The 24,999-nt window shown below is 39.6% G+C and overlaps 1 protein-coding gene across 27 annotated transcripts in view; it reads left to right on the top strand.

Moving 5' to 3' along the window:
• LOC310721075 (neurexin-1a-like) overlaps window positions 1–24,999 on the top strand; it is a 331,556-nt gene that overhangs the window by 7,199 nt on the left and 299,358 nt on the right. For 9 of the 27 annotated variants that reach the window (XM_083532308.1, XM_083532325.1, XM_083532311.1 and 6 more), the window contains exons 3-5: window positions 8,773–8,790; window positions 13,349–13,378; window positions 17,908–17,919. The exons of 6 other annotated variants lie outside the window; for them this stretch is intronic. In XM_083532308.1, the coding sequence (XP_083388434.1) occupies window positions 8,773–8,790; window positions 13,349–13,378; window positions 17,908–17,919 (60 nt within the window). The remainder of the gene's footprint in view (window positions 1–8,772; window positions 8,791–13,348; window positions 13,379–17,907; window positions 17,920–24,999) is intronic. 12 more of the 27 variants (XM_083532312.1, XM_083532301.1, XM_083532328.1 and 9 more) reach the window with 2 other exon arrangements.

The following is a 24,999-nucleotide window of genomic DNA, read 5'->3' as shown; positions in this document are numbered from 1 at the left end:
GGCGTGATTGCGTGCGATTTAGCGCCGTGGCTAATTTAATGAGAAGTTGTGATCTTGTCCCTGAATGATATGTGGATTTACTTTGCTTTGGTTATAAGTCTGGCAAATAAACATAGCCTAAATTATTGCCTGGAGGATTGAATAATAATAAAAAAAAACAAATGTAAACAAGAGCGACTTACAATTGTGTCATTTATACAACCGAGCAGTTGAGGAAAAAGGGCACAGCTTGGTGGTAATGAGACTTGGACTCAAGACCATTTGATCAGAAGTCCAATGTTTTAATCACTAGGCTATTACTTGTTTGCTAGCCTCACTTGATACTGTGGGTTTATAAAATATGGCTAAGTTGCCAAAGTGCCAACGTTTAAAACGTCCCATTCCAAATTAATCCCGTTTTTTTCTGCTATAATAAGCTCCACTGTTTTTGGGAAAATGTTCCACTAGATGTTGTGGAGATTCATTCAGCCACAAGGGTGTTAGTAAAGTCAGGTGATGTAGGTGAGGTGAGGAGCCCCTGGGTGATGTTCCAATTCATCCCAAAGGTGTTTAACAGGGTTGGAACTCTATAGCAGTTCAACATGTTCTAATAGTTTGAGAAAGAGGCACATATGGCTGGGAAAAAAAAATCAGGTGTCCCAATACTTTTATCCATTTGGTATATCAAGCTAGTCTAACCTTTTCAGCTTTAATTAGCATAAAACATACAGACAGTCTGTTCATAAGAATTAGCTAACTAACAGCATTTACATTCGTATCATGGTACGTTCATTTACGTTCAGTCTGGCTCGACGAATCGTTCACCATCTGGATCGTGTTGAACCACAGAAAGCAATTTGGTGGCCATGTTTGACTTAAATTAATCTAATTTACGTCAATGTTCCACTGGGAATTCTAAAACAGGGTTGTTGTCGGGGCTTTGGATGCTTAGACGTCTATGAAAGTGTCCTGACACTGGAGACTCCTTCTATGTTGCGTCAAAGTTCAGAAACCTCCTTGCAGAAACCCAGAAAAAGTCGACAATTACCGTTTTTTTAGAAGTCTGTTTAGGTGAACGTGCAAGTGAATGACTGCTAAAGAACGAGTGCGATAACATGACCTGTGGAAAATGTTTCACCTTCAGACCAATCAGAGGAGACACACGAGCCATACATGACATACTTTGTTTCCTGGAAGCCTTATTTAGTTGGGTTAAGTGAGTAGGGCTTTTATTGTCATTCCAACCATTGTCACCCAGCCCTGGCCACTTTGCTACACCCGTTCACGCCAAAAATTCGAGTTTGATAGCTCGCCACCTCAAGTTGCTATCAGGATTGTGGTGTATCTCGAATGCTTTCAGTCGTTGTCTCGGACTTCCTGTTTCGAAAGGAAATATGTCCGAATAAGAAGACACCGCCGAGAAGTTATTTTTGAGACTTTCAGTTTTGAGTGTGCTCAAAACATTTTGCAAAACCTCTGCCTGAAAACGTAATTACGAGAATCAGGTTGCCAGATTTAGCAGTATCAGTCCAAGAGATTCTTTAGATTTTTCATTGCAGTGATGTCCCAATAGGATATGTTTCTCCAACACTGTCGCTTAGCAACCACATGAAATTACATTCCAACGTATAAATGTATGGTCTGGTCCATTGAATTGGGTCAAAGTACCACAGAAAATGCTGAACCTCGTCCCGCAAAGCTTTTGCCACGTTTCTGTGAGAAAATCCGACTTGATTATGGTTATCCGAGTCCCCTAGCTGTGCCCACTTTGCTACACTTTTGTTTGGCACGGAATGCTCAACATTTAAGCCACGCCCATCATCAAGGACATATTTTTTTGTCGACAACCTTGAAATGTAAAGCTTCGATGCTTCCTAAGGACATTGTATGACTGGGAACTCGGGTGTAATCATTTCGCATTGCATTTCATTCTCGGGATCCCCGCGAATCGAGTGCGTAAATGTGCGTACACATTCCAAGACAGGATTTGTGCCCAAAGCCGTGTCTGGCAACATCGTTGCCAGATTGTGTTGTTTACACATCAGGGCCTTAAGATGACAGCAATGTCGAAAGGTATTGTGCTCAAAAGGAAGTCACAATTGCGCGCATTCTGGGCCAAGTTTTTTTTCTCCGATCCAAATTTCTACACCCTGCATGGAAACGTCAACACGTCTGGGTGGCTCGTACAGTACATCAGAAGACGACAGATAAGCTCAGGCGATAAAACAGATTCAGCAAAGACAAAGTTGTTGGAGATGAAACCGAGCTGTCATAGCGAACGTCACACTTTCCACCTTCTGACGCAAATACCCATGTTTCAAAAAAGTTGTATCAAAATGTTTTAAGACTAGTTTTGTAAACAACCAACAGCCAACAAATGGCAGTGCAAGGCTGCATGCACGGTCATAGGGAACACCTACCGTCATAAGTCAGTGCGCCAAAAGACGTCCTGTCTCCTCAGATGCGAGTTTCTCGCCGGAAAACAACATGATCTCACTCCCGCACCCACCCTATGATCTAGATTTGGCTTCTGCACACTTCGACTTCTTCCCTGAAGATCCAGCTGGTTGCAGAGATCTCTGAAGATGCTTGACATGCAAGACTTCCAGGACACATTCCAGAAGTGGTAGGAATGCTGGGGGCACAGTATTGCTCTGCAAGGGGGCTATTTTAAAAGTGACGGTGTGTAAATGTGGCTAAATGAAGTACTTTCTTGTAAACAGAGCTCGTCTCGAAACTTTGATAACACCTCATATTAAACGCTGCAACAAACTGGCACCTTGGCAAGTGGAAATATCTTGAATTCAATTCCAATCGAAAAGGTTTTGGCACCCCATGACGCTTTCCTTTTCGTAATAACCGCGAATAGATGCGAAAAAGATTCAAAGTGAAATCTGGGTTGTAGGTGCGTTTAAATCATTGCTCATGACTTAAATATAATAATCAGTGCTGTTTGTCTGCCAAAAATTCCCTTTACAGCCATTTTGTTTTTCTCAAGCTCGGCATCTAACACTCATCATAACACACACAAAAAAAAAAAGCATTTAGGGGTGCGACGAGCTCGAACGCCCACACAGGATGGAAACGCAAATGTGCCGTCTCACGTGTAAAACCGCCTGCTTTCCCAGCGTCAACGCTCACATTCCACCACCCGGTGTGTCGTCGCTTTGCGTTTGTTTTCTCCCGGCCTGGTGACGTGCGGAACAAACCAAATCCTGATGATATTTAAGCTCATGCTTTGTTCCTGGAGGGAGTGTGTGCGTCTGTGTGACTGTGTGAGTAACAAAAGGTGGTGCAGATCTTAAAAATACCCGATAGAAACCATAAACATTGCTGCAGTGAATATAAAATAGAAAGAAACATCTTTATATTAACCTTCACACTTCTAGGAAGATATTCCATAATATTTTGTAGAGATTTGTCCATCCATAAGGGTGTGAAGTCAGGTACTGATGTTTATCATCCTAATGGTGTTCAATAGTTCTGTAGCAGAAGATCTTCCACTGCAACCCATGTAGTTAATTGAGCTCTCTTTGGGCACTTTGTGGGTCATGCTGGAACAGGTTTGGGTCTCCTAATCCAACTGAAGGAAAAGGTTCATGCACATCATCCAAAGTCCTGTACAATTGTACGCCCTCATGTTTGTGATAACAGTTCGGAGAAGAACCACATATGGCTGGAAAAGTGTCCCAATAATAGTGTAATAATTCAGTTTTAGTTGTTAATAAGTTTGAGAAACTGGCAGCTGTATCGTGGTTTGTGTAGATATGAAGGCTGGAAATGTAAAAATCAGTGACTGTAGGATAAGAATGAAATCTTGGAAAGAGATGTTTTAGCATCACAAAAAGATGTTTTTTTAATTTTTATTATTATTATATAGTTCATTAATTTATTTTCCTGTAAGAATACTTTAAATGCAGATTACAGCTAAAAATTATATATAAATTAAATGAACGAATAAATTTTTTTTTCAGGAAGTGTTTATAATTTTTTTGGACCGAAACCTTCCGAAATATCTGACCTTTTTTTATTTTTTTTAAACCAAGCCCCTAATTTGTTTTTCACTCTAATCCCATTTGGAAGGTGAAATCGGATGAGCAGTTCGGTGATGTTGCGTGAGAAGTCGTGTGTATTATGCTACCTCTGGGATTTAAAGTTATTACGACTATAAGCTACTCGTCAGTGATTATCCATAGAAGCGGGTCGAGCAAAAAAGAAACAGAAGAGAAGACATTTGGTCATGCTAATGCATGAGCTAGCATATATTTTTTTTAATAAAAGTTAAATGTTTGAATTTATTTGGCCTATATGTATATTATTAGGTTAATATTTCATGGTTTTGGATTCTTGAGTAAGATTAAAAACGGCAGCTTTAGCACAGTTGATACATATGAGCTGTCATGGTGTGATATTAGATTTATATTTAAGCAATGTAGTCCCCATTTGCATGAGATCCATTTAGCCACAAGGGGGGTTAGTAAAGTCAGGTACTGATATAGGTGAGATGAGGAGGCCTGGGGTGCAGTCAGTGTTCACATTGTTCCCAAGAATGCAATACTTTTGGGCTTTATAGGGTATATAAGGTTTATTTAAGACTTCCTGAAGTTGTTTTCTTTTTTTTTTTTTGATTATGGAAAAAAGCTAACACAATTTTTATATAACAGCAAAGACACCAAATACCCGAGCAATGTTGGGAAGCTGGAGTCAGAGTCACTCAAAACACAGTGCCCCTGGAGCAAAGAGTATTAGGGGCCTTGTTCAAGGCACTTCATTCTATTTACAGTATACCAGCATGAGCTGACTAAAGTCATGACTCTCTGCAGGTCCAATCAAATGCCCTCTAGACTGTACTTGCCCCACCCCTAGAGACATGTCTTCTGCACAGTAGCATCATCCTGCACACGATTCGAGTCATGATACAGGCTTGGAGGAAGTGCTGTTCAAATTCAGAGAGGATCACATATAACTGTAAGATTGTCCAAAGAATGGTACAAATATTGTGTAGTGATCAGAAAGCTGAGGCAAACTAAACCACACTCACATCTGTAATCCAGCACCAAACGCACTCTGTAGCTTTCCATCGATTCGCAGCAGAGAGCCTGGACACTTAGCCGCGGTGTCCCCTCCGTAAGTGCATTGTCAAAGGAATAAAGGGAAAGCTGAGCTGTCGGATGCTTTCTACCATCCAGACGTGAAAGCATTCGTCCGAGCGACGTCCCGAGATCAGCTGACTCACGTGACTCCATTACCGACAAATCAGGACCGGTGCGACGGAAGGGCGATGGAAATGGAGGAGAATTCAATTCCATGTTTCTTTTCGCAACATATACAGCAGACACCTTCATATGGAAGTGCATTATAATTTCAATTCCCTCATTCCTCAGGCTAGTATAAATAGGTGTGTGAGAGTGCCATGAAACACTTAAAGATGGGAAACAATAAAAACTGAAAAGACGTTGAATTAACGTTGCTATTTATTATTATTATAATATAAATGGGGGTGGTAGCTTATTGTTAAAGGCATTGGACTTTGGATCTTAAAGGTCATGAGTTCAAATCCCAGCCACACCCTGATACCACCCCCAGGGCCCTTGAGTAAGGACCTAAACCCCATAGCTGCTCAGTTGTACAGTATGAATGATATAAATATAAGACTCTCTGGATAAGGGTGTCCGCCAATTGCCATAAATGTAAAATCCGGAGGTCATGAGTTCAAATCCAAGCCAGCTGCCACCCCTGGGGCCCTTAAACAAGGCTCTTGAGGCAATTTTCTATAGCGCTTTTTTTTAATGGACTTTATTAAAGTGAATGATGTGTATTTATCCCTGATGAGAAGCCTGGGGCGACTGTGGCAAGGAAAAACTCCCTTAGATGTTATGAGAAAGAAACCTTGAGAGGAACCAGACTCAAAAGGGGAGCCTCATACTCATTTGGGTGATATCAAGAGTGTGATTATAGTCTTTAAACAATACAGAACACTGGAGAGTGAGAACTAACATGAGCACTGGAGTGTAAGATTATGAGTAATGTTCTTTCTACAGTCTTATACAGTCAGTTGACGTTGTGGAACCAGGAGCTAATGAGCAACTCATAAAATAGCTCAACAATTGAGATCATCACAGATTCAACACCAGCTGCCCGAACCTTTAAACATTCAAACAGGTCCAATGTCCAACTCTACATGAAGTGGGATACAAATAGCGCTGGTACGTTCTAGATGGTTTGGGATGTTTGCGGGGTCGGCATCTACTTCTTTGAAGGTGGGACACAACTGGAGCTGGAGCAACCTCGGGATGATTCGAGATGGGTAGAGAAAGAAAAGCAGTGGAGAGGAATTAGCATAGCTGGCGTTCATAATATTAACAAGCAAGTTGATAATGTGCATCACAAGGTTAACCTCATAGCTTCTCAGTTGTACAGTATGCATGAGAAATGTGGGTCTCTCTGAATGAGGGCATCTGCCAAATGATGCAAATGTAAAAATTATTATTATTTTTAAAAACACAAGCATTGTATGTAATATAATGTAATGCAATGTAATGTAATACAACAATTTACCCTCCAAAAAAACAAAAAGCCCTTCAGGGACAGCAGCTGAAAACCAAGTTCTGAATTTTATTACTATTAAGGATATGGGGCCAAAAATCAAAGTCACCATGAGGATAATTGATAGAATCCCAAGAAATGCTTTGAATGCCTTAAAAAAATTTGGTACAGTGATTGAGGACAATTTTACCTGCATTTACACCCAGTTTGGTTTACAATGCCTGAAGCGCTCCACTGCTGAGATATCTTGTGATGTGATTTACAGTGATTTACATGGGATATACAAATATATAAAAGTATAGAGACACTTGACTCTGCCAGCCATATGGGTTTTTTTTCTTCAAATTGTATCCCGAGTTGGAGGCACACCATTGTTCAGGACGTCCGTCTCATAAAAGCCATACAATGCAAAGATGAAGACAAGATTTTGAGGGGTTAAGTGCAAAGTCAAGACAAAGACCAAAGTGTGTTAAATGTGGAGACCAAGACTTTGAGGGGTCAAAACTAAGACAAGACCAAGTTAAGTCCAAGACCAAAGTATGTCAAGTTCAAGACAATTGCAAAACGTTTAGGGTTTGAGATTTACACAAGACCAAGGCAGAAGGAGACCAAGTCAAGAACAGATTGTGTTGAGTTCAAGATTTTGAGGGGTTAAGACCAGGACAAGACCAAGAAGGGTGAGGCTGAGTCACTATCAAGGCAGGAGGAGACCAAGTCAAGTCCAAGAACAGATTGTGTTGAGTTTAAGAATTTGAGAGGTTGAGACCAGGACAAGACCAAGACTAGAAGGGTGAGACCGAGTCAAGACCAAGCGTTTGAGAGGTTGAGAGGAAAACCAAGACTAAACAGAGTGAGATTGAGTCAAGTTGCAAACCAGAGTGTGTTGAGACCAAGATTTGATGGGTTGAAACTAAGACAAGAAAATGGCAGTGCGAGACCAAGTCAAATGCTACACTATGGAGCGATTTTTGTCACAGAAATCAAGCAAAACCACAATGTGTCCTAAATCATTTAATATGAACTTGTTTATTAAACGTTTGTTTAAAAACCTTGTTTGCAACCATGCATATATTCGATTTGTGAAAACTGCTCTCTTGCTTTTGTGATATTTTGCAATTATTTCAAGTATCAGCAATAATATACAAAAATCGTACTTGATCTTATTTTTTGCAATCAGATCGTGAATTTTGTGGCCATTTCTATTAGTTTTGGTAACATTTTTTACACAATCCCATGTTTATGTATTCCAAAAGACAACAAATTTGAAGTAAGTCAGTGGTTGCATTCGATGCAGGAAGTTTTACTTCTCATCACATGAATAATGTCAACAAATGAGTCAAAATTGTGCACCAGCAGTCTAAGGAAGTTCCTAAAACTTAGTATGAGACACAATTGAAACCTTCAAAAATGGTCTTGAGACCAAGACTGGTCACATTATCAACATTAACAAATCAATTAGAACATGCAACAACAATATTTTTTATATCCCTGCAGTTGTGGTCTTGACCAGTCTTGAAATAAATGAAAGTCCTCTTAGTCTAAAGTAGATCCGAGACAAGACCGAGACCTTCAAGAAATAGTCTTGAGACCAAGACAAAATGATGTTAACAGATAAATCAAAGAGTGCAACAACAATTTTTGATATTCCTGCAATTGTGGTCTTGACCAGATTTGAGATAAAAATCACGAGTCCTCATAGTCTGTGACCAAGACCAAACAGAGAAATAAAAAATTAAAAAATGATTGTCTCAAGACCAAGACTGGTCACATTATATAGAGACTGCTTAGTCTGGGACCGAGACAAGACCGAGACCTTAAACAAATGGTCTTGAGACCAGGACTGGTTACATTAATAATGTTAACAAATACAGTAAATCTAGATGTCCACCAGCAATTTACGGATATCTCTGCAGTTGTGGTCTTGACCGGTCTTGAAATAAAATCCAGACTCCTCTTAGTCTAGGACCTAGACAAAGACTCCATTGTCTTTGGACCACGTCCGGTCTCGAGTCTTAAAATCCTAACTATAATAGTACACGCCAATTTGAGAGAAAGTGCAGCACCATGACCTTTTCCTCCTTCAGGACTGGAGGACAGGTGACGATGTGATCAGGTGACCATGTGATCAGGACGCTTGCATGTGATGTTTGGTGCCTTGCATGGTGACATGCAACGGCAAGTATTGGTCTGCATGCTGCTTAATGAATGTCTTTCCTTTCTCTCTCCCTGCCCCATCTGTGCTTACAGAAGACAACCGTGCTGAAGGTGGGTACTGCTACACTTTTTACTCCATATTAACTCACTCACCTCAACTTTCACCCCAATGTGCTAGAACAGTGTTGATTCAGTGCAGCGTCTGGACGGTAAGTATAATTCGTGCTCTCGATTTTTTGGAAAATAAATTTGAGACAACATTTTCGATTTTCAAAAGGCTACGAGATTACCAAATCCAATTCCAGTATAAAATGTAGTATATGAGCACTATATAATATTATATATTGTAGTCATGGGGTATAATATCAAACATTTACTTCGTATTTTCAAATCAAATAATGTGAATTTATTTTATGATGTCGGAAAATAGCTAGTAACATGCTATATCTCTTTCTACTTTGGTTTATAAATAAATTAAACTAAGGACAATTTTTTTTAAAGGTTTTTAAGTATAAATATGTAATTATCAGGCGATTTAACAGTTATTATGAGAATATAATATAAAAATTGTCTAAACATTTCTAACAAATCTTATTTCAAAGTTCAACTATTTTTATTTCTTGCTTCATATAATTAAAAAAAAAAATTATTTTCAGCAGTTGAAGATATTCCACTAGATCTTAGTGTGCGCTTGTGGAAATTTGGGTGAAATTTATTTAGCTACAAATGTCTAGTAAATTTCGGTACTTAATGGTGTCCTCACCCTTAATCAGTACCTGACTTAACACTTTATGGCTGAATGAATCTCATACAAATCTCCACAAAATCTAGTGGAACATCTTAGGTTGTTATAAGAGCAAATGGGGAATTATTGTTGAATTGGATGGTCAACAATTATTTTATTTTTTATAAAAAAATAAAAAATTAATTGACTATTTTAAACTAGGACGAATGCTTGATAAAAATATTAGAAAATGATTTAAATAGAATGCTACTACTAAATACATTTTTTTTATTCCTGATTTCAGCCTTGAATTTTGGAACAAAAACAGTATCAAGTGGAAAATATTTTATAGTGAAAAAATGTATACAAAAAATTTAATAGATTTATTGTGAGATTTTTTTAGAATTATAAATATAATTAATATGGATTTAGAAAGCAATTTATTTTTTATATAAAGGTTTTTTAATATAAAACATTTTTCAATATACATCTTTTTTTGGTTTGTGCTCTGAATAAAAGGTTCAATCTGCGTCAATTTAATGCGAAATTCATTTTTAAAAAATATTTCATTAATTATTATTATTTTTTTAAATGTTATATTCAGAATCTTTTTACAGGGAAACCTGACAAAATCTACTACTACTAAAAAAAAACAATAATAATACATTTTTGCAGTGTATTATTTAAAACATAAACTACACCAAACTTTTGTAATCGTTCTAATTCGCGAAAGCCAAATATGTCAATTTCCGTTTCAAATGAACTCTGAATTCAACTTGACATCCTACCACACGGTGCATTCTTTAAGAACCTAGTCGGGTTTGCGTTTCCATAGCGATGGGTGGAAACCCTCTGCTTCAAGGTTGAAAAGGTAACTCATCCATCTGCATGATCTCCATATTGACTAACGGCGAGTAAATTCCTTCCAAATCCATTCTGAAGAAAAAAAAACGAAGAGAGGTGAGAAATATATCATGTATAGGAAGAAAAGTGTTTTTCTTGATCGGATTGTCTGGTTGGAGTGAGCTGATATGCCTAGCGTGGAGTCAGGATATTCCTCAGCTCCATTCTCTAGATTTTTTTTTGCAAGTTTTTCTGAGCAATGGAGCTGCTGAGCTTCTGAAAAATTGTAGAAAATTTACTGGATTTAGGGATTAAAATTATTATGATACTATGTATTTGACTCAATTAAATCCAAAATGGAAATTTTGGGGCAAAAAATATCCCACAAAATAAATAAAAAAAACGTAGTAAGCTTAGCAAATTTGACCTCGAGTCAAGCGCTAGCATTAAACTCATCAATTACTTAGAACAACTTCTCCAGAGGCTCATTTCTTCCCCGATAATCAATGAAGCAAAAATCGATTCCCCTGCATGGACTAAAGTACAGAGACACCAAACTTCTCCAACCATATGCAGTAGTTCTTCAAACTGTTAGCACAAATTTAGAGACACAATTGCAAAGAATGTCTTTAAATGAGCTGGCATGATTTGTTTCCCTCAGGAGAACCAGGAGACCCAAACCTTTTCTAGCATGACCCACAGTACGAAAAAGCCAGCTCCATTGAGATATGCTTGACAGGGGTTGGAAGATCTCTTGCTATATAGTTCCAACCCTAGGATGAATTGAAACATCACCCTAAGCCTCCTCACATCACCAACATCACTACCTGTTTTTGTGAAAGAATCTCACACAGATCTCCACAAAATCGAGTGCATCATCTTTCTAGAACAAAAAACACACAAATCATGTGCTCAGGTGTCCACAAACGTTTCTCCATATAGTGTCCATTACTACCAAAGAAGCTAGCTTATACAGTCATCTCTGTCAGTACATCGTTTCAAGTTAGCAAACAGTTAAACCACTTGTCCACATCAGGCAAGATCTGCAATTGCTAGCAAGTTAGCTAACATTGGCGAATGCTCATAATCTTGTTTTGCCTTTTAGCAAGTGTCTAATATTTACCTTGCTATAACAATAAGAGAAAATATATACAGGTTTGCTAGCAAGTTAGCTTTGTATGAGCCTTGTGTAAGTTGCTATTGTGAAATAGGTTGCTAGCAGGAGCAAGTTTGGCTAGGAAGATAGTGAGGTATTTCTAGTTTGACAATTTGTGTTGTTTCTATAAAAACAATAACATTTCAGAACGACGTTGTAGAAACTTGCACTACTCTCGACCGCTAGAGAAAATTAATTAAACCCCTTCCGACCATTCAGATTCCAGATTGCAGGAAATGTACCTCAGCTGGCAGACTGACAGCTAAACCCATTCGAATGGATCATGTTAAACCGCTTGCTCAGGTCAATTGAAAGAACGCAAAGGCGGTAATAAACCCCTCAGTGACATTTATGGTACATAATACTTCGACTGTTTGGTACAAATGCACTTCCATGTTGTGCAGTGGAGAGAAAAATGATGGCTGTATTTTGCGTCGTCGCCTGCCTGCATTATTAGATTTGGGCTCCAGCTGTCCGTGTTTGTGCCGTAAATTAGAGGAGCGTTAGCACAAAAAAAGTGGCGGCATTAGACAAAAATACGATAGCTTTCAAGATGTTTTGTGTGTGCATAAAAAAGATCTTTGATTTCCAATTTAGCATCAATCATAGGGTATATTATATTCTGAAATGATTGACAGTTCTGTAGATCATTTACATATGCCATGCAAGCTCCGCCCTCTGTCTCGATTTATATTTTATTCTACATTTATGCCGTTTGAAGAAATGCTTTATTTATCCAGACTGATGCACAATTATTTAACATTTAATACTACAGCACTTGAGGGCCTTGCTCAAGGGCCCACCAGTAACAATTTATGATCCGAAGACAACACTTTAACCACTGAGCTACCATTTTGCAAATATTTTCAAATTTTTTTACAGCATTTGGCAGATCCAAAGTGGCTTACAATTATCTCATTTATACAACTGAGCAATTGAGAGTTAAAGGCCTTGATCAGGGGCCCACCAGAGGCAACTTACGCTACAAAGCCTGTACCTTAACCACTAAGCTACCAATTTACCAAAATATTCCCAGTTACGTTCAAAACATTTGACAGATCTTGAGTGACTAACAATTGTTTAATGTTGTATACAACTAAGCAGTTGAGGTTTAAGGGCCTTTGTCAGGGGCCCACCAGTGACAATTTCAGATCCAAAGCCAACATTGAAACCCCTGAGCTATTCTGAAGTAACTTACAACTCTCTCATTTTCTATCTATAACTTGTTTAAGGGCCCATGAAGCAGGTATTTAAGCTCACAACCTTTCAAACAATGTTTAATGACTAATGTACCACTTACTATTCATCTAACGTCAGGCCACCAAAGATCTTTTACACTTGGAAAGATGTTTCACTAGATTTTGTGGAGATTTGTGTGAAGATTCGTTCATCCACAAAGGTGTTATTATGTCACCCTGATAGTGTTGTAATGTCAGGCCTGGGGTACAGTTTCACTTCATCCCAATAGGGTTGAGATCAGAGCTCTACAGCTCTGAACAGGTATTGGGTCTCCTAGTTCCTTCGACATCCAGAGACATCACATACAATCGCCTGCCTCCAAATTTGGGGTAACAGTTTGTGGAAGAACCCCACATGACTGGAAAGTTTAGGTGTCCCAGGCGTTACATTTACACCTTTTCGAGAGCCTTAAAATAGAGTAGGTGAGAGTTAAGGGCCTTGCTCAAGGGCCCAGCAGTGGCAGCTTGGTGGTGCTGGGAATTAAACTTCCAATCCAGAGTCTAATGCCTTAACCACTGAGCTCCCACAAATGCTGTCCATATGGTTTAAATTAATTAAGATGAAGTCAGATGTGTCAGGTCTTTTTTTTTTCTTTCCCCTCCTCCATTTTTTCCCTCCATCCTAAACCCCTCTGTCTGATCGAGCAGACGAATGTTCGTGTTCTGCATTTGTATTCTTTGCTGACTGTGCTCTTGTTTTCCTTTAAGGTCTGGCACACCTGATGATGGGAGACCAAGGTATGTTTCCTGTTCCCTCTTCCTTCTCTCACTCATCCTCGTCTTGCTTCTACTCCTCGTCTGCCTCATTGCTTCTGCTTTGCACTCGAGAGTTCACGCTCTTACGCTCTCACCCCGTTCCTCCCTTCATTGCCTCGGGCTGCTATCTTTTCTTCTGATTTTTCTGAAATTGGAACCAGGAAGTCACAGCTGTTGAGCGGGGGCATCCTCTTAATGGTTCTGCTTAGAGGAAATGGGAATAGGATTGAATTTGCATTGACAAAAACTCCTAATATGCTCTTACACGAAAAGGATTTCTTGAGGGCTTCGGACATTGTTAGAACTTTTTAGCTTCACGAATGCCTTCTTTTCTGTAGACCGTTCACTTTTTCTTGAGCGTAGAAAATCCTTTCAGATCAATTCCTCTTCATGGACGTCAGTCTTATCAGTAAATCCTAACCAGGGCTACCAGTCACCAGATTTTGCTAAAATGTTTGGATTTTTTTGGACCATCATTGATTCCCTCTGGAGAACCTTTCAGTATTTACAATCAGTGTTTGTTGATGACAGATGGAGCAGGAAAATGAAGCCTGGCCCATCAACCCATTACAAATATCACTTTTAATTAAAAGGTATCTGTGAATGTTCCACCTCTTTCAACCAAAACTAGGTGAACTTTCCAGAAAACAATGGTTCCTCCACAGAAATAAGTTAATGAACTCAGAAGAGGTCCTCAATTATTTTCTCTAAGAGTGGAGTATGTATACACTGGTTCATGTTTATGGAAGTGGTTTGTAGGATCACTCTCCCTACATTGACGAAAAAGGTTCATTGAGGGTTCTTCAGGGGGTTAAGGCCCTTATGTGTCCATAGAATCTTTAGTTCCATGGTGCAACCAGAGTTGAGGGATTTTTGCTTGATGATCTATTTGGTTTGGTCAAAACATTGTGCTTTTTTCACACTCCCGGAAAAGGTTCCTCAGGGGTTCTTTGGATAGTTAAAAACCCAATTAATCATTTATCTTGATTCAACATGATTCAACCTCATGACATTTCTGGGAAAATAATTGTCTTGCAAGATTCAACCCAGCCATTAGTTGGGCACAAGCCAGTGTACTATTAGTGCCGGTCCCAAGCCCGGGTAAATGGGGAGGGTTGCGTTAGGAAGGGCATCCAGCGTAAAACATGTGCCAAATCAAATATGCGGATCACAAATGAGAATTTCATACCGGATCGGTCGAGGCCCGGGTTAACAACGACCGCCACAGGTATCGTTAGCCGACAGGGTACCGGTGGAAATTGGGCTACTGTTGGCCGAAGGAGGAAAAGGAGGAGAAGGAGAGGAGGAAGGCGTCTACAGAGACGGCAGGAAAAGGAGCAGTGTAGGAGAGTAGAGGTTCGGGTTGGTACTTTAAATGTTGGTACTATGACGGGTAAAGGGAGAGAGATAGCTGATATGATGGAGAGGAGAAAGGTAGATGTGTTGTGTGTTCAGGAGACCAAGTGGAAAGGGAGTAAGGCCAGGAACATTGGAGGTGGGTTTAAACTGTTTTATCATGGTGTGGATGGAAAGAGAAATGGTGTAGGGGTGATTCTGAAGGAAGCGTACAGTAAGAGTGTAGTGGAGGTGAAGAGAGTTTCTGATAGGGTGATGATCGTGAAGGTGGAAGTTGAAGGGATGTTGATAAATGTCATCAGTGCCTATGCTCCACAAGTTGGCTGTGAGATGGAGGAGAAAGAAAGATTCTGGAGTGAATTAGATGAAGTGGTAGATGGTGTACCTAGGAAAGAACGATTGGTGATTGGGGCAGACTTTAATGGGCATGTAGGTGAAGGGAACAGAGGTGATGAGGAGGTGATGGGTAGGTATGGTTTTAAGGAGAGGAATGTGGAAGGGCAGATGGTGGTAGATTTTGCTAAAAGGATGGAAATGGCAGTGGTGAACACGTATTTTAAGAAGAAGGAGGATCATAGGGTGACGTATAAGAGTGGAGGAAGGTGCACACAGGTGGATTATCTTCTGTGTAGGAGATGCAACCTGAAGGAGATTGGAGACTGTAAGGTGTTGGCAGGGGACAGTGTAGCTAGACAGCATCGGATGGTGGTCTGTAGGATGGTTTTGGAGGCGAAGAAGAAGAGGAGGAAAGTAAGGTTTGAAACAAGAATAAGATGGTGGAAACTGAAGGAGGAAGAGTGTAGTGTGAGGTTCAGGGAAGAGGTCATACAGGGGCTTGGTGGTGGTGAAGAGGTGCCGGATGATTGGGCAACTACTGCAGGAGTGATGAGGGAGGCAGCTAGAAAAGTACTTGGTGTGACATCTGGAAATAGAAAGCAAGACAAGGAGACGTGGTGGTGGAATGAGGAAGTGCAGGAGAGCATTAGGGGAAAGAGATTGGCAAAACAGAAGTGGGATCGACAGAGTGATGAGAAGAGTAGGCAGGAGTACAAGGAGATGCGGCAGCAGGTTAAAAGGGATGTGGCGAAAGCCAAGGAAAAGGCATATGAGGAACTGTATAAGAGGTTGGACACTAAGGAAGGAGAAAAGGATTTATACCGATTGGCCAAGCAGAGGGACCGAGCTGGGAAGGATGTACTGCAAGTTAGAGCAATAAAGGATGGAGAGGGAAATGTGTTGACTAGTGAGGAGAGTGTGTTGAGAAGATGGAGGGAGTATTTTGAGCAGCTGATGAATGAGGAAAATCAGAGAGAGAGAAGGTTGGAGGATGTGGAGTTGGTGAAGCAGGATGTAGATAGGATTAGTAAGGAGGAAGTGAGAGCAGCGATTAAGAGGATGAAGAATGGAAAGTCGGTTGGACCAGATGACATACCGGTAGAAGCGTGGAGATGTTTAGGAGAGATGGCAGTGGAGTTTTTAACCAGATTGTTTAACAGGATTCTGGAAGGGGAGAGGATGCCTGAGGAATGGAGAAGGAGTGTGCTGGTACCGATCTTTAAGCATAAGGGAGATGTGCAGACCTGCAGTAACTACAGGGGAATTAAGTTGATCAGTCACACCATGAAGTTATGGGAAAGAGTAGTGGAAGCCAGGCTGAGAGAAGAGGTGACCATCTGTGAGCAACAGTATGGTTTCATGCCGAGGAAGAGCACCACAGATGCCTTATTTGCTTTGAGGATGTTGATGGAGAAGTATAGAGAAGGACAGAAGGAGCTGCATTGTGTATTTGTGGATTTAGAGAAAGCGTACGACAGGGTGCCGAGAGAGGAGTTGTGGTATTGTATGAGGAAGTCAGGTGTGTCAGAGAAGTATGTGAGGGTGGTGCAGGACATGTATGAGGACAGTGTGACGGCAGTAAAGTGTGCAGTAGGTACGACAGACTGGTTCAGGGTGAAGGTTGGACTGCATCAAGGATCGGCCCTGAGCCCTTTCCTGTTTGCAGTGGTGATGGACAGGTTGACGGACGAGGTCAGACAGGAGTCTCCCTGGACTATGATGTTTGCAGATGATATTGTGATTTGTGGTGAGAGTAGAGAGCAGGTTGAGAAGAGCCTGGAGAGGTGGAGATATGCGCTGGAGAGAAAGGGAATGAAAGTCAGTAGGAGTAAGACAGAGTACATGTGTGTGAATGAGAGGGAGGGCAGTGGAGTGATGCGGTTGCAGGGAGAAGAGGTGGAGAAGGTGGAGGAGTTCAGGTACCTGGGGTCAACAGTGCAAAGTAATGGAGAGTGTGTTAGGGAAGTAAAGAAAAGAGTGCAGGCAGGGTGGAGTGGGTGGAGAAGAGTGACAGGAGTGATTTGTGATAGAAGAGTATCTGCAAGAATGAAAGGGAAAGTTTATAGGACTGTGGTGAGACCTGCGATGTTGTATGGATTAGAGACAGTGGCATTGAGTAAAAAACAGGAGGTGAAGCTGGAGGTAGCGGAGCTGAAGATGTTGAGGTTTTCGTTGGGAGTGACGAGGATGGACAAGATTAGAAATGAGTTTATTAGAGGGACAGCACATGTAGGATGTTTTGGTGACAAGGTGAGGGAGGCGAGATTGAGATGGTTTGGACATGTGCAGAGAAGGGACATGAATTATATTGGTAGAAAAATGCTGAAGATGGAGCCACCAGGTAGGAGGAAAAGAGGAAGGCCAAGGAGGAGGTTCATGGATGTGGTGAGGGAAGACATGCAGGTAGTTGGTGTAAAAGAGGCAGATATAGAGGACAGGGTGGTATGGAGACGGATGATCTGCTGTGGCGACCCCTAATGGGAGCAGCCGAAAGAAGAAGAAGAAGAATTGTCTTGCAAGATTCGAGAAAAAAGCTGCAAGCCAGACTCTAAAACCAGTATGTTGCTCTTCAGTTTGTCCGTCTTGATAACTGGGAGGAACCCTTGAGGACGCCTGGCTTCTGAAAGTCTCGGGAATGGCACCTTGATGGATTGCACATGGCGGTCGAATGAATATGTCATCCTCACTTTAGCAGACCTTCATCTTCATCCACTCATTACACACCACCATAACTTACGAATTTTCTTCTCTCCCCTCTTCTTTTTTTTTTTTTTTGCTTTCTGGCCTCGACTTCCTCCGTGGAACCATCAAATTTTTAGGTAAAACTAAAGGTACTGAACCTCTTTTTTTTTGTCTCATTTCCGTTCCTGGTCTTCATGACCCTGTGTGTCTGAGATGAAGTGTTTAAATTTTCGTAGCTAACTTGAGAGCGAACTGGAAAATGAAGGTAGGTTCTCTCTCTCTCTCTCTCTCTCTCTCTCTCTCTCTCTCTCTCTCTCTCTTAAAAAAAAATCGCTCTGATCTGGAGGATTTTACAGTTTGTCACGTAGAGCTATTCATAAAGCCGATTGCCTTTTGGGTGGCGACGCGTCCCGCCACCGCTCGGACTGGTAACTACTTACTCAATCACCGAGATGGGTTTTCAGGGAGCCCATCTCGGCGTGGAAAATGAGTCATTTTCCCCCAGAATTGAGTGTTTCTTCACTCGAGGTAAGTGGCTACGGGAGATGTCTCTCGGCTCTCCGCTCATCTCCCTGAAGGACATTACAGCAAAAAAAAGGGAGGCAAATTGCTTCCCGGTGATTCTCAGTTAAAGGCAAATTTCTTTTTTCCCCTCTTAGGATAATTAGCCTCTGAGAAAACAATCGAGGCGAGGCGATGATAACGGACGTGTTGGTTCAACTCTAAATTCCGTCCTATTTTCTGTCGGAGCCCTAGTTCTTTCGCATGTAACATGATAAATCCGGTTTGTATTTCTAATCTCCGTCAATCATTTATACAATAATGTTTTTTTCTTCTTCCTGTTTCGCCTGCTTTTGTTTGACGTTATAAGTAATAACCTATGAGGGTGATAATGGATCAGAATTAAGCTGACACGTAAACAAAGTGTTGATGGAGATATGATAGTTAGCTAACAAAGCCATTAGCAATGATAATCGCAATGATATAGATATGATGCAGTTCGCTAAATAGCAAACAAAGCGGTGAAGTAGATATGATAGTTAGCTAACTAGAAAATGAGCCGATAATGTAGACAGGATAAAGTTGAATATTTAGCAAAAGAAAAATATGCTGTTTTAGATATAATGACAACTAACTAGCAAAAAAAAAAAAAAAGATGTACAGAGGACATGATGAGATTAGCATGCTGGCAAAAATTACAATGTACAAAAGACATGATGAAGTTAGCTGACTAGCAAAGAAGATGGAGACGTTTAGAGGAATAAAATAAAGTTAGCTAAGTAGCAATAAAATAGTGATGTACAGTAGACATGATTAGATTAGCCAACTAGCAAACAAAATGGTGATGTGGATATAAGGAACTTAGCTAACTAGCAAAAAATAGTGATGTACAGTAGACAGGATGAAGATAGCTAACTGGCAAACAAGATAGCGACATTCAGAAGACATTATGAAGTTATTTAGCTAGCAAACAACCTGCTGAAATGAGCAAATCAAATAAGAAACATAACGTAGACATGTTGATGTAGACAAATGTAATTAGCTTAATAGCCAACATGCTGATGTGGATATGGAGTTTGCTATCTAACAAATAATATAGTGATGTACATCAGACATGATGAATTTAGCTAAATAGCAAACAACCTGGCGGTGTAGGTATAATGAAGTTAGCTAACTAGTGATCCTGCTGGAGATTACAGCAGCTTCATAAATAAAATATTCCTGGATCTGAGAAGCAGAGAAACTGAATGAATTGTTTTCTCCCTCAGCTCTTCGCCCATTGTACGTTCACGTATCATTTGCGTAGCTGCTGCACGCGCAAATTTATTTTAATTAAAGACGACAGAGACGGATTTAGCGGTTACATTTTTCGCGTTACTTTTCTCGGATTTGCCGTGGAGCTTTTTTGTTTTTTATTTACATATTTATTTATATAGAGTATTTAGAGGATTGGTTGCATTTTGCCATCTGTGGAATCTTCCTCAGTGGAGCTGAACCGAACTCTCGCAGGTTCTCTTCTGGTCTGTTCCAAGAGCAGAAGGAGACCCAGGAGGAGCCTCAACCTCACTGCTGATTCAGCATTGAGGCCCGAGCAGTTTCGATTCTGCTTCGTCGTTAGCCACCTAGCGTCTCTAAAATAAAGCCAACATAAAAACATAGAAACTGACTCACTACTTTTCTTTTACTTTCTCATACTTTTTGTCATATTGAACCACCTGAGCAGCAAAACATCAAAAGCGGTGTTTATCTTCCTAAATTAGCCATAATATCAACCTCATGATTAACTTCTTGTATGCTACATACGCTCTAAGACACTTTAGTTAGTGTGTTTATACAGTATTCTTATTTGCTATCTAGCTAATGCTAAGGATGTGAACATAGCTGTAGAACATCATTTTTACAGCAAGTGAGCAAATCATCCGAGTTACAAAGGTTTGTGTTGATTCAGGATATAGTTAGCTGATGCTAGGGATGTGAACATATCTGTATAACATCATTTCATAGTGAGTGACTCATACTAGCATGCTAGTTAAAATAGTTTGGGTTGATTCAGGATAAAGATAGCTAACTAGCAAACCTGATGCAGATTTTCTACAAGAAGCTATATTGCTAACAAACCTGCCCATGATTCAGAAAGGATACTTTGTAGTAAAGAAAACAGGATAGATTAAGCTAACTAGCAAATCTGATGATGATTTGAACAGGATAGATGTAGCTAAGTAGCAAACCTGCCAGTGATTCTGGATTAATTTAGCAAAACTACTGATTTTGAAAGGATGATAAGATTGGACAAAAAGCTTAAAGTTTGAGGTACATGAAATATCCAAATGACAGTCATCTGGTGATAACTCGGGGTTAGCGTTAACTTTTTTTGGTGAGATTTTCTGAGAGAAATCAGTGACATTAAAAAGCCACAGGTACTTATTACTTGCTTAGCGAGCTAACTTCATCCTGTCCACTGTACATGACTTTTTTTTTTTTTTTTGCTAGTTAGCTAACTTCCTCGTATCTACATTACCACTTTATTTGCTAGTTTGCTAACTTTAAATCCACATCACCATCTTGTTTGCTATTTGGTTAATGTTATCCTGTCTACTGTACATCACATTTTTTGCTATTTAGCTAACTTTATTGTGTCTTCTAAACGTCTCAATCTTGTTTGCTAGCGAGCTAACTTCATTATGTCTTCTGTACATCATAGTTTTTGCCAGCAGGCTAAATTCATCATGTCTTTTGTGCATCATCAAAGAAGCCAACAAGAAACCTCCCTAATCCTTCATCAAACCCCAGCCCCACAATTCTCGTCAAGTCGCTTTTATTGTCATTTTTACCATATATATAGCTGATGCAGTACACAGTAAAATGAGAACGTTTCTACAGAACCCTGATGCTACATAAAACAACATAGAGCTACATACCAAACACAAAGCTAAGAATTAAAGTGTCCTCGCTACGAGGCAAAAACACGAGGTCAAAAAGTCCAAGACAACAAGACAGTGTAGGACCTACACAAACCAGTACCACCAGGCAACCTACTGTTTACAGTACAATGTGCAAAAGAGATCTCTCATCAAGCCTCTAAATCAGCCATTCCAAATACTTTATTAACCCCAAGGCCCCCTTGACACCTCCACATTTGCCATCCCCTCAGCCCCCCCTAAGACCCCAGAAGCTAGCCCCAACCTGCAGCTAGATTCACATTCCCAGAACCCCATCATGCCCTAAGACCACCCTAAATTCCTCATCAAGCGCCACAGCACAATGCTTCCCCCTATCAGCCAGCGTCAACTCCCTGCTTCCCAATCCTCATAAACCCCTGTGCCTTTCCCAAATATTTGCTATGCACAGCATTTTGGCCAACGAAGGGTAATTTTAAATGCGCTTCATAAATAAAATGTTTTATAAATAATAATAGAAAAAAATTTATAAATAATAATAATAATATATATATATATATATATATATATATATATATATATATATATATATATATATATATATATATATATATATAAAATCAAATTAAATTCATACAAAATTAATACATTTACAGACATTTCTATTGTTTTGTTTATCTTGTATAGATATATTTTTTTATCACAAGCCCAATGCTTTTTTATTATAATTTTTTTAATTATTATTATTATTATTATTGTTGATTTATCGATCGATCGATCTATTTATTTATTTAATTTATTCACAAAGGAATGACTGCTGACTGAATTCCTCAGTGTTCGGACTGAAACGAGAGCTTCATTGTCCGTCGCCCACGATGACGCCTCCGAGCTGTCAATAAGACCGCTGTGAAGAAAACAGATATGACATGATCCCAAAAGAAAATCCATACACACACACACACACACACACACACACACACACACACACAGAGCGAGAGTGAATTGCTGTTTTTTCAAAGGCCTCCTATAAAACGTATTTACTGAAAGGAACGGACTGCACATAAATCCTTCGCTTCAGAGAGAGAGAGAGAGAACAAGGAAGAATAAGAAGAAGGGAGGAGGAGAAGGAGGAGAAGGAGGAGGGTAGAATAAAATAATTAGAAATAGATTCCACTGGCTGGATGATGAGGAAGAAGAGACACGAGCAGGTGAATGAAGCTAAGTCCTTCATCTCAGGGAGAAATGAAGGAATGTTTGCTCCTAAATTAGTGAAAGAATTGAAAAAAAAATGGAGTTTTAAAGAAAATTTGAGAAGATTGATGAAAAGCATTAATTGCTGACATGCTGATTTTCATATTTGCCCGTTTCACACCAGAGACAGGGTTTATTGTTGCATATGTAGGTGTGTTTGTGTGTGTGTCATCGTGCTCGGTAAGCGGCGTGATTTATTTCCTTCCTTCTGACTCACAGTGATTCATATTCATTCTCCTACAGCCAGACTCTCACGGCTCTCACGGCTCGAGCTCAAGCTGTGTTCAAAAGAAAAAAAGAAAAAAAAACAGCTGGAACACAAAATTGGATTAAAACATTGTACATTACCAGGTCGCCCAATAACTCTGTAAATAAATTTACATATCCAACTTCTAGAATAAATGTGTATTTGTGGGATTTTTGGCAGCAATCAATTTAGGATCTGGAGAATGATGATAATAGTAATACAGTAATCCTCCATTTAATCCACCCGCGATAAACGAAGAAAAAAAAAATTATATATATATATATATATATATATATATATATATATATATATATATATATATATATATATATATATATATATATATATATACACATACATACACATACATACACACACACACTTTCACCAAAGGTATTGGGACGCTTGACTTTTCTATCCCTATGTGGATCTCCTGCTATAGAGATTCAACCCTATTGAACACCTTTGGGATGAATGTGAACACTGACTGCACCTCAGGTCTCCTCACCTCACCTACATCAGTACCTGACTTTACTAACATGGAGCATCTTCCCAGAAAAATTGAGGTTATTATAACAGCAAGTTGTATAATAATAATAATAATAATATATATATATATATAAAACACTTTTATCAGTTCCACACTAAGATTCATCACACTGTAGGCCGGCGTGGCTCATATTCCCTCGATGTCCTCAGGTTTTTTTTTTTTCTGTCTCAAACAAAGGCAAGATAAGAACCGCTCTTGCATAACGCTCCGAAACCGTGCAGACTGGAAGATTCATATTTACACTTTCTTTTTATGATTGTTGTTCATTTCTTTCTTTTACAGTGTTTATTTATTTATTTCACAGCGATGTTGCCGTCTTTATACTCTTGTTGCTATGGCGATGCTATCGGGACCTTCGGCTATAAACAGTAAGACATCGAACCCTAAAATAGGAGGAAACCGAGTGACAGCACGTGGGGAGGTCATGTGCGGGAGGTCATGTGTGGGGAGGCGATGTGCGTGTGGAACATCTCCACAAAAATCTCCATGGCAGGAGAGTCACGGTGTGTGTGTGGGTTCTAAAGAAGAGAAGACGCGAGTCGAATAGGGGAAATTTATAAATAACTAAAAAAATTAATTCTATTTCATCACCACCTCGTCTTTATTAACGATATAAAGTTTTCATTTGTTTAAACTATTAAAGCCTCTCCCAGGGGAGTACTAAAGAAAGAAAGAAAAAAAAGAAAGAAAGAAAAGGGAAGTTCATCTGTTTATCTGTCTATGGATCTGTCTGTTTTATGGTCTCTGTCTATTGTCTGTCTGTTTTATGGTCTCTGTCTATTGTCTGTCTGTTTAACTGTCTGTCTCTGTCTGTCTGTGTCTGCCTGTCTGTCTCTGTCCATTATCTGTCTGTCTGTCTGTCTGTCTGTCTGTCTGTCTGTCTGTCTGTCTGTCTGTCTTTGTTCATTATCTGCCTGTCTGCCATCAATATCTATCTATCCATTCATCTCTGTATGTCTATTGGTGATTTTCGTTGTTATTATTTATTTATTTATTTATTTATTTATTTATTTATTTATTTATTTATTTATTTATTCGAACCAGCGGAATTAATAACGCTCTTCGTTCCGTTCGCTCGGTCATGAATCAAAAACGCGACGCTATCGACGGGAATCGTTTGCTCTTCCTCGTCTGTAATGGAAGCTGGCGGGAAAAGAGTGGCCGTTTTTCATCCGCTCAAGTCTTTTTATTCATTTATTTATTTATTTATTTCCCCCCCATTCCCTTTACTGTCAAATGAAACCAAATGCAAAGTAGTGATCCTTGTCTGGTTTTGATGGCAGAATGTGCTGGTCTGACATGAATACAGTATGATGGGGAAAAAAAATAAAGTCAAAAAGATGGTCATGTGGGCGTCGCTAAGAGAAGTTTGCCCTTGAGAAGCGAATTTATTGTTACACAAATGTTAGAAGAATGAGAGCGAGAGGGTGTAAAAAAAAAACCCTCTATCACTAGGTTTTAAACGTTTATTAGTTGTTAAGCATTTTATAGGTGTGTAATTGTATCATTTAACCACATGTACGGTTCAGATAACACACACACAATCCATTACAATGTCATAGCAATGTCAGAAACATAAGACTCGCTGTACTTAAACGCCAGAGAGAGGCACTCATCACTGGCATGCCGTAGTATAATACCACGGCGGAGCTTCATTAATATGTAATAAGCATGAAGGATCACGTTACTTACGTTGTTACATTACATGGTTTGTTGCATAGAAACAAAACGAACATGCACGTGTCTCTTCAAAACCATAAAACTTGTCGTTTCCACACTGTAA

Source organism: Silurus aristotelis, assembly GCF_946808225.1.
Source record: "Silurus aristotelis genome assembly, chromosome: 27".
Taxonomy (NCBI): Eukaryota; Metazoa; Chordata; class Actinopteri; order Siluriformes; family Siluridae; genus Silurus; species Silurus aristotelis.
Note: the sequence above shows the minus strand (reverse complement) of the source record. Positions and strands in the feature narration are given on the sequence as shown.